At 34.5% G+C, this 9,424-nt stretch overlaps 4 protein-coding genes across 8 annotated transcripts; 1 reads left to right on the top strand and 3 right to left on the bottom strand.

The window, feature by feature from the left end:
• The first annotated feature begins 387 nt into the window (after window positions 1–387).
• Ttc19 (tetratricopeptide repeat domain 19) lies at window positions 388–1,683 on the top strand. The gene has a single exon (XM_075297948.1). It carries the CDS (start codon window positions 485–487, stop codon window positions 1,478–1,480), a length of 996 nt encoding a protein of 331 aa, XP_075154063.1. The 5' UTR covers window positions 388–484; the 3' UTR covers window positions 1,481–1,683.
• A 551-nt stretch (window positions 1,684–2,234) lies between these two features.
• On the bottom strand, window positions 2,235–4,403 carry LOC142227404 (polycomb protein esc-like). 2 transcript variants are annotated; one of them, XM_075297944.1, is made up of 3 exons: window positions 3,857–4,403; window positions 3,624–3,798; window positions 2,235–3,356 (listed from the first exon to the last, which is right to left on the bottom strand). In XM_075297944.1, exons 1-3 carry the CDS (start codon window positions 4,120–4,122, stop codon window positions 2,463–2,465), a joined length of 1,335 nt encoding a protein of 444 aa, XP_075154059.1. In that variant the 5' UTR covers window positions 4,123–4,403; the 3' UTR covers window positions 2,235–2,462. The 2 variants fall into 2 exon arrangements, with proteins under 2 accessions (XP_075154059.1, XP_075154060.1); XM_075297945.1 differs by having other exon boundaries at window positions 3,955–4,089.
• A 139-nt stretch (window positions 4,404–4,542) lies between these two features.
• On the bottom strand, window positions 4,543–6,577 carry LOC142227405 (polycomb protein esc-like). 2 transcript variants are annotated; one of them, XM_075297946.1, is made up of 3 exons: window positions 6,165–6,577; window positions 5,932–6,106; window positions 4,543–5,664 (listed from the first exon to the last, which is right to left on the bottom strand). In XM_075297946.1, the coding sequence occupies exons 1-3, from the start codon at window positions 6,428–6,430 to the stop codon at window positions 4,771–4,773; spliced, it is 1,335 nt and encodes a 444-aa protein (XP_075154061.1). In that variant the 5' UTR covers window positions 6,431–6,577; the 3' UTR covers window positions 4,543–4,770. The 2 variants fall into 2 exon arrangements, with proteins under 2 accessions (XP_075154061.1, XP_075154062.1); XM_075297947.1 differs by having other exon boundaries at window positions 6,263–6,397.
• A 29-nt stretch (window positions 6,578–6,606) lies between these two features.
• Window positions 6,607–8,950, bottom strand: dgt2 (dim gamma-tubulin 2). 3 transcript variants are annotated; one of them, XM_075297950.1, is made up of 4 exons: window positions 8,812–8,921; window positions 8,581–8,717; window positions 7,211–7,478; window positions 6,607–7,150 (listed from the first exon to the last, which is right to left on the bottom strand). In XM_075297950.1, exons 3-4 carry the CDS (start codon window positions 7,446–7,448, stop codon window positions 6,690–6,692), a joined length of 699 nt encoding a protein of 232 aa, XP_075154065.1. In that variant the 5' UTR covers window positions 7,449–7,478; window positions 8,581–8,717; window positions 8,812–8,921; the 3' UTR covers window positions 6,607–6,689. The 3 variants fall into 3 exon arrangements, with proteins under 3 accessions (XP_075154065.1, XP_075154064.1, XP_075154066.1); XM_075297949.1 differs by lacking the exon at window positions 8,581–8,717 and having other exon boundaries at window positions 8,812–8,950; XM_075297951.1 differs by lacking the exons at window positions 8,581–8,717; window positions 8,812–8,921 and adding an exon at window positions 8,349–8,412.
• Window positions 8,951–9,424: the final 474 nt, after the last annotated feature.

Here is a 9,424-nt window from a genome sequence, read left to right as displayed (position 1 = left end):
TGTTTTCGACGTAGTGGGGATTCTCAAAAGCGCCCCCAAATTCAATAAATGTTGGCAGGGACATATCCCAGATGTTGGCCACACTATAAGTTATGTCGGACATGCCGTCGATACTGCCGCTTGTTAATGGGATCGATAAGACATTTATCGAATATTGAGTCAACGCCGACAATCGATTGGTCACTGTGTAAGATTATTTTCAAAAGCCGACATTCCGTCCGGATAAACTTCAGACTATAAGTTTATCTGGACGATAATGTCCAACTTTTGTAGACATATCCCATATATGTTCGAAGGCATAATCAACACTGCAGCTTGTTAGTGTGATCGGTAACAAATTTAGCCCCACCCCGTGACACAATTGCGATGGTAACTCTAAACAAATGAATAAATAAATGATAAATAAAAAAATATGATTTTCTCAAAGCAACACTGGCAGTGAGACCATTTCAAAACATTACATAAATTAAAACAAATATACGAAATGAGATGGTTCTTACAACGTTGTTTGATAAGGAATCTGAGATTCCTCAACAATACTCGACAACTATGCACTAAGGTTCAGCCCAAACGTCCACATAACTCTTGCAGTAACTATGTTGTTGTTCCACTGTCACTATCGCTTTTTGGATTTTCAGCAAAGGAGGAAGAGACCCCCGAAGATAAACTTATTACAACCATTAAGCGTGCAGTATTAAGTATCAATGGGGGAAAGTTTGATAAAGCAGAACAAATGTTACATCTTGCGCTTCGTATGGCTCAGGATTTGCAGAGCAGAGATGGAATCACTTACGTTTATGATGTTATGGGAAATTTGGCTCTAGAAAGGGAGCAATATAAGAAGGCGGAGAAGCTCTTTACAGAGGTGATGAAAAGATTAATGCAGGATGGCTATGCGGAGGATAACCCTAAGATCCTACATATTAGTTTGAAATTAGCTAATATTGCTCAATTTCTCGATGACGTAAATAAGGCAATGCTAGGTTTCACATGGACTATACAGAAGGTGGAAGAATGCTTAAGGAAATCACCCGAAGATATGGATTTGAAAGAACTCTTGGGTTTAGCACACTATTGGTTTGGACAGTTGCACATGAAAATCAATAGCTTTGAGGATGCTAAGAAATACCTTAAAAATGCTTATGAATGTTTCATTAAAATACATGGTACAGACAACGAAGAATGTATTACAATTCTCAATAACTTAAGTGTAGCCTGTGTTAAATTGGAGCAGTTGGGCGAAGCTATATCATATATTGAAGAAGCTTTAAAGATTGTGAAGAAAACTGAGGACGGACAGCAGGAAGGTGTGCTGCAATCGAACTTGGGTTTGATTTATTTACAACAAGGATTAGTCGATGAAGCGAAAAAACTCTGCACACAGGCGTGGCGGTTGGGTCAAAGCAAAAAAGATGAATCAACTATCCAACAAGCTGAGTATTGTCTAAACGAAATTAAATTACATTTTTCGAAGCAATAAGCGGTGCATCTGGAACTTAGCGAAACACTTAACCAAAATATAAATTGGTTAACTCCATCCAATCAGAGGTAGAGGAAAAGGACAATGTTTCTGATACAAGGACCAGTTAGGAAATCTGGTGTTTCTGTGAATACTGCTGGACAGAATTTTTTCAAGAACAAAATTAATATGGTTTGAAAATAGAAAAGATTAAATGAATGAAATTGTTTTTTGTTTGATTTACACTAATTCTTGAGAATGGCTTCCGCCAATGTCATGAATTCAGAACATCGTAGAACTCGCAATTCATTAATGTAAAAATTAACCTTAGGTACAGATCGATCTTTTCGGGTGAGATGTCCTTCCCAAAGGTGAGGATTTCTATATCTAACAGTGGTTTTACAGTTATTAAATGTATTCTTAAGATGGAGAGGCGATTAAAAAGTTTGATGCATAGTGTCATTAAAACTAAGTATGCGAAGCATCTTTAGACTTGATGTAGCCTGTAACACAAACTTGTCGCGGCTATATATAAATCTGTTATATGTCAACATTTACATTGCATAGAAAAATGCAAGACGACTAATTGCAGTATGTGAGGTTTTCGCATCATGAGAACAACATTGAGGCATCTGACTAAACGGATACATGAAAAAAACACCGCTGCAATATTCAAATTTGGTTTTGTTATCGTAATGGTTGTAAAGTATACATTATTTTATATTATACATATTGTAAGGCCAGATTACATTCGGAATCAAATACACCAAGCAAATAAGTCATTCATATTTTATTAGGCTATATGGTTAATCGTTCTAAAATCATGATAAAGAGATCTCAGTAATGGCGGAAGCTGCTGAAGATGAATATAGAATATAACTTCCGTGGTAAAACGCTGCAATTATTCACGTGTCAGAGAATATACTTCACAGTATGCATTGACTCGTCACAATTTATAGCAACACGATTTTGGTTCTTTTATATTTTCGCAAAAGTTAGTCTTTCACTGGCCTCTGTCCCATCGCCATATGGTTCCATCGTCACATACACATATCAGAATAGACCCATTCTTAGAGAAAGTGGTTTGCCTGATGGCAGCAGTGCACTTAGGATTAACCAATGTGCTACATTTGGTTAAATTCGGGTCAGAACTATCCAACTCCCATACATAAGTCTTACCTTGCTGATTTCCAAGAGCTAACATTTTCTGCCATGGATTAAAGGCAAAGCGAATGAACCAAATTTCACATTCTTTATAATCAAAATGGTGAATAATTGTTGTAGATGTTTCATGCGGTTTTATATCTTGCTGCTCTAATTTGCCCGGCTTCCAACATACAATCGAGTTCTCACATGACTTGGAAAGAACAAAATCTCCAAACCAGACAACACAATCAACATAGTTACGATGAATATCTCGTGTGGAGAAATCTGGGAAATGTTCTTTAATCGTAGGATACGGTGTGGTATTTTTTCCGAAATTAAACTGGAAACTATTCTGTATGGCATCTCGTATAGCAGGCTTATTTAAGCACCATAATTTGAGAGAATGATCCATTCCACTAGACATAATTCTATCTCCTTTTAAATCAAAATCTAAGGACAGAACTTCATCTCTATGGCCTTCAACGCCACCGAAAATTGCAACACATACATCTGAAGCAATATTCCATAAACGCAATGAATGGTCTTTGCTACCGGACAAAAGAATTTGTGGTAATTTTGGATGGAATTTTAACTCATTTATGGCGTGGCCATGGCCAATGAAATGTTTATTGCTAGTATGTCTGGAAATGTTGAAAAGACGAATTACACCTCGGTAGCCCGCAGCAGCTAGTATAGGATCTGATGTGTCGGGATCGTAGGACCATGCACACGTATAAAAGTTTTCATCGGGCTGAAATAATGTAATGAAATCACTTTAGTAATTCATGAAAAAATAAATGTAACCTCTTATATACGTTTTTCAATTGCTTTAAACTTGAGCCGCAATTTTAATACAAATCTTGTTTATTGAAGATGGGTATGAACAATTCATTCGCTCAAATTTGCCGAAATTACTTAATTAAGAATCAAACACACACAATTTTAAACTATTGAATTTTTAAACTAAGTTGATTCACTAGAAGAATATATTATAAAGTAAATTAACTTATTTACTTACATCTGGATCCGCGTAACTTTGTAGTAGTTTTATTCCACCATCTTCCTCAATGTTGGTGCACTCATAAATGGATATTCGGTCTTTCCCTACTGACGCAAATATGGCTTGATGACTTAAGTGATGATTGAATTGGACACCAAACAAAGGTTGACCATGGTCTTCTTTCAAATGACACCTTAAAATGTATATGTGAACACCATATATATTCAATTTTCAATTTTTTATTTTCTTACACATATCTAAAGGACGGTTTCACAATTTTTGGTGACTTAATTTTGCGACGAGTTCTGTTTACTCCAGAACTTGTTGTTGTGTTTGTAGTCGTACTCACATTGTCCTCTTTATCATCATTATCTGTTTCATTAGCACTGTCTGGCAAAGATTTTTCTTTCATCTCATCACATTCCTTGTACTCCTGCTGAGAAGTAGTTCCTTTTTGCGACTTTTGGCCATCAGAATAATTTTCATGGTTATCGTCTATGGAATCTAATGCCATCATTAACAATTTTATGTAGCTATTTGGAAAAGCGATAGAACCAATTGTTGGTTTTTGTCTTTGTGTTGCAATTACAGACACATATGTATATGAATGAAAATTACTTTCCTATTTCATTCTAATCAGCTGTGCAACGATTATCCCAAAGCAACAAAAAAAAAAACAAAACAAACTGAAAATTTTGTTCTCAGTTTCAAAATATATCCTTACAACATTTTATTATTATAGGGAACACATTGAGCATTGGATTTATTTAAATTATTTAGTTACTAGCATCCATCTGACTAAACGGATACATGAAAAAAACACCGCTGCAATATTCAAATTTGGTTTTGTTATCGTAATGGTTGTAAAGTATACATTATTTTATATTATACATATTGTAAGGCCAGATTACATTCGGAATCAAATACACCAAGCAAATAAGTCATTCATATTTTATTAGGCTATATGGTTAATCGTTCTAAAATCATGATAAAGAGATCTCAGTAATGGCGGAAGCTGCTGAAGATGAATATAGAATATAACTTCCGTGGTAAAACGCTGCAATTATTCACGTGTCAGAGAATATACTTCACAGTATGCATTGACTCGTCACAATTTATAGCAACACGATTTTGGTTCTTTTATATTTTCGCAAAAGTTAGTCTTTCACTGGCCTCTGTCCCATCGCCATATGGTTCCATCGTCACATACACATATCAGAATAGACCCATTCTTAGAGAAAGTGGTTTGCCTGATGGCAGCAGTGCACTTAGGATTAACCAATGTGCTACATTTGGTTAAATTCGGGTCAGAACTATCCAACTCCCATACATAAGTCTTACCTTGCTGATTTCCAAGAGCTAACATTTTCTGCCATGGATTAAAGGCAAAGCGAATGAACCAAATTTCACATTCTTTATAATCAAAATGGTGAATAATTGTTGTAGATGTTTCATGCGGTTTTATATCTTGCTGCTCTAATTTGCCCGGCTTCCAACATACAATCGAGTTCTCACATGACTTGGAAAGAACAAAATCTCCAAACCAGACAACACAATCAACATAGTTACGATGAATATCTCGTGTGGAGAAATCTGGGAAATGTTCTTTAATCGTAGGATACGGTGTGGTATTTTTTCCGAAATTAAACTGGAAACTATTCTGTATGGCATCTCGTATAGCAGGCTTATTTAAGCACCATAATTTGAGAGAATGATCCATTCCACTAGACATAATTCTATCTCCTTTTAAATCAAAATCTAAGGACAGAACTTCATCTCTATGGCCTTCAACGCCACCGAAAATTGCAAGACATACATCTGAAGCAATATTCCATAAACGCAATGAATGGTCTTTGCTACCGGACAAAAGAATTTGTGGTAATTTTGGATGGAATTTTAACTCATTTATGGCGTGGCCATGGCCAATGAAATGTTTATTGCTAGTATGTCTGGAAATGTTGAAAAGACGAATTACACCTCGGTAGCCCGCAGCAGCTAGTATAGGATCTGATGTGTCGGGATCGTAGGACCATGCACACGTATAAAAGTTTTCATCGGGCTGAAATAATGTAATGAAATCACTTTAGTAATTCATGAAAAAATAAATGTAACCTCTTATATACGTTTTTCAATTGCTTTAAACTTGAGCCGCAATTTTAATACAAATCTTGTTTATTGAAGATGGGTATGAACAATTCATTCGCTCAAATTTGCCGAAATTACTTAATTAAGAATCAAACACACACAATTTTAAACTATTGAATTTTTAAACTAAGTTGATTCACTAGAAGAATATATTATAAAGTAAATTAACTTATTTACTTACATCTGGATCCGCGTAACTTTGTAGTAGTTTTATTCCACCATCTTCCTCAATGTTGGTGCACTCATAAATGGATATTCGGTCTTTCCCTACTGACGCAAATATGGCTTGATGACTTAAGTGATGATTGAATTGGACACCAAACAAAGGTTGACCATGGTCTTCTTTCAAATGACACCTTAAAATGTATATGTGAACACCATATATATTCAATTTTCAATTTTTTATTTTCTTACACATATCTAAAGGACGGTTTCACAATTTTTGGTGACTTAATTTTGCGACGAGTTCTGTTTACTCCAGAACTTGTTGTTGTGTTTGTAGTCGTACTCACATTGTCCTCTTTATCATCATTATCTGTTTCATTAGCACTGTCTGGCAAAGATTTTTCTTTCATCTCATCACATTCCTTGTACTCCTGCTGAGAAGTAGTTCCTTTTTGCGACTTTTGGCCATCAGAATAATTTTCATGGTTATCGTCTATGGAATCTAATGCCATCATTAACAATTTTATGTAGCTATTTGGAAAAGCGATAGAACCAATTGTTGGTTTTTGTCTTTGTGTTGCAATTACAGACACATATGTATATGAATGAAAATTACTTTCCTATTTCATTCTAATCAGCTGTGCAACGATTATCCCAAAGCAACAAAAAAAAAAACAAAACAAACTGAAAATTTTGTTCTCAGTTTCAAAATATATCCTTACAACATTTTATTATTATAGGGAACACATTGAGCATTGGATTTATTTAAATTATTTAGTTACTAGCATCCAATTCCTTTTCAAGTGCATCGTTTATGTATGACTCTACTTCCTGTACAGCCTTTAAGCTATGTTCTGTGCGTGTCAGTAATTCATTAATAAAGTAACCTCGTAAAACATTAACTTTAGTTTGATTCTGACGGGCCTTGGCAAACATTACATCCAACTCATATGATAGATAAGGACCCATTTTTAAATCGGCCGCTACTTTCAAAAAATGACATTTTCGGTTTTTTAGCGAGGTAAGTTGCTCAAAATTGCATCTTCTTTGCATTTCCAAATTTAAAATTTCCTCATGCGGATGATTAGAATCTGAAAATAGTACTGGCAATTCATCTTGAAGTTTCTTTCCAAAATCTCGAACACGTTGTAAATTTTGAAGATTTTCCGTTAAATGGTGCCTAACGGCTTTTCGTTCTGTATAATTTAAGTTTACTTTGCATACATCGCCCAGATCTGAAATGACAGCAGAATAATAAGGCACAGATATCTTATTTACCATGAGAGAGTACTCACCAAGGAGGCACTGGTTCTTTTTCTCATTTAGATATAAGTAATCTCCAATTTTTATAACTTTCAAAGCCTTTTCTATTTGCTCTCTGTCAATTACAGACATTTTAGAGCAATTTAATTGTTTGAGCTCTTTGAGGACTAAACGTAATTTTCTAACTTTTGAGAGTTCCTCATCGCGGGTCTTTTGCAACTGTTCAATAGTCTCAGAGTTTAATATTCGCGTTGTTTCATTACAATCCATGGCAGTATGTTTAGTATAACTGAATAAAAACTGATAAAAAAAGTAAGAGGGATAAATAAAGTATTGGGGTGTATTCAATTATAACTAAAAATTGTGCAACTAGTTCCAAATTGACACGCTATAATTGGCTTACAATAAGGTAAAAAACAATTTCTGTATATCAACCATTGAGAAGTATATATACACAAATGTTCTAAGCAATACATTAAGCAAACTAACCCCGATTTCATGCAGCTACGGTAGTGCTTCGCTAGGCTCAAAATGTACTAAAAGTGGACTTGGCAAAGGTATGCAAATCTAGTTAAAGTGAATTTTGGAAGTGTAATTTTAATGAGGTATAACTAGCTTTTAAATCATACTATGAGCATATCTGCCATCTTGCCTATTCCATATATCAGTTAGGAATTTAGCTGCTGAAAAATGTTCAGGCAAAGTTAAACGTAGAGAAGATATTTGAAGGTTACTTTCTGTTAACTGAATGTTACATACATGCAAATGGCCGTAAATGTGATATTGCAGTACGTAGGCCTATTGACAAATTTCTAATTTCAATTAATTTACATAAGTTCGATAATACTTTTGTTATATAATGTGGATGGTATTTAATATATTATATAAGTTGGATGCAAATAGTATTAAATGTATGGGTGTGATTATCGATCCGTGCTTGAATTTTGGGTATCATATTATTTTATATATAACAGAGCAGGGTATTTGCTAATTCTAACGAGATATTTTTATTCATTTTTTCACATTCAATGCTTAACCCACGAATTATTAGTCACTATTACTTATAGTAGCTAGTGGTACACTATTATTGGCCTCACATGGTTTATTGAATTGACTTAATAAAATTAAAATTGCGTGACGATTACATTCCTTGATTGGATTTCTACATACCTGGATTGTTAGGACTAATTCTCTCTTTTTGTTAAAAATTATCTTCCTCAAGCAATAGTTAATTCTAGGAAAGGAAATTTACTACTTTATAGTAGGGATGCAATTTCAAAGTTCATCAATTTACAATTTCTATTGAAGCTCTTTCAATACACTATACATCTGGTTTATTGAATTGTCTTAATAAAATTAAAATGCCGTGGCGATTACATTCCTTGATTGGATTTCTACATACCTGGATTGTTAGGACTAATTCTCCCTTTTGTTAAAAATTATCTTCCTCAAGCAATAGGAAAGAAAATTTACTACTTTAAAGTAGGGATGCAATTTCAAAGTTCATCATACATTTTCTATTGAAGCTCTTTCAATACACTATACATATGTATATCAAATTAGAAAGACGAAACAACATACAAATTTACAATTGTAAATTGCCAAAAATGGAATTAGTAATAACAATGTTTACCAATTTCTTTTGTTGTGAACAAACAGCCAATTTATAATAATGCGACGTCGATAATCAAACTCACAACTCAATTGGTTTTTTATTTACTGAGCGCTAAAAATTAAATTATTATTGCCAGATCAAAGAAAAGTAAGTATTGCAAGATTTCACAATTTGAGATTAGAAACAGTGCGGCCATATTTCTGATCGTTTTATTATGCGAGCGAGTGGACAGTGCAGGTGTCGAACATATCCCAGGTATTGGCCACACAATAAGTTATGATCGAAGACAGCCCCAGCATGTTAACGGGATTGATAACACATTTATAGCCGACAATTCGTAATGTTCGGCCACACTGTAAGATTCTTTACAAACACAGACATTCCGTCCGGAAAAACATATAATGCGCTTTACAGACTATCAGTTATTCCGGACGGAATGTCGGTGTTTGTACAGAATCTTACAGTGTGTCGGATCGATAAGACTTGTCGGCGATGACCAAATAATCGGTAAATGTGTTATCGATCCCATAAACATGCATCAGTATCGATTATGCCTTCGGACATAACTTATAGTGTGCACAATATATGGGATATGTTCGACACGAGCACTGTCGTCCGCAATAACTGATAG

The sequence above is a fragment of the Haematobia irritans genome, chromosome 2 (genome assembly GCF_050003625.1).
Source record: "Haematobia irritans isolate KBUSLIRL chromosome 2, ASM5000362v1, whole genome shotgun sequence".
In the NCBI taxonomy this organism is placed as follows: Eukaryota; Metazoa; Arthropoda; class Insecta; order Diptera; family Muscidae; genus Haematobia; species Haematobia irritans.
The sequence above is the reverse complement of the archived record's forward strand: the minus strand, read 5'-3'. Positions and strand labels throughout refer to the sequence as shown.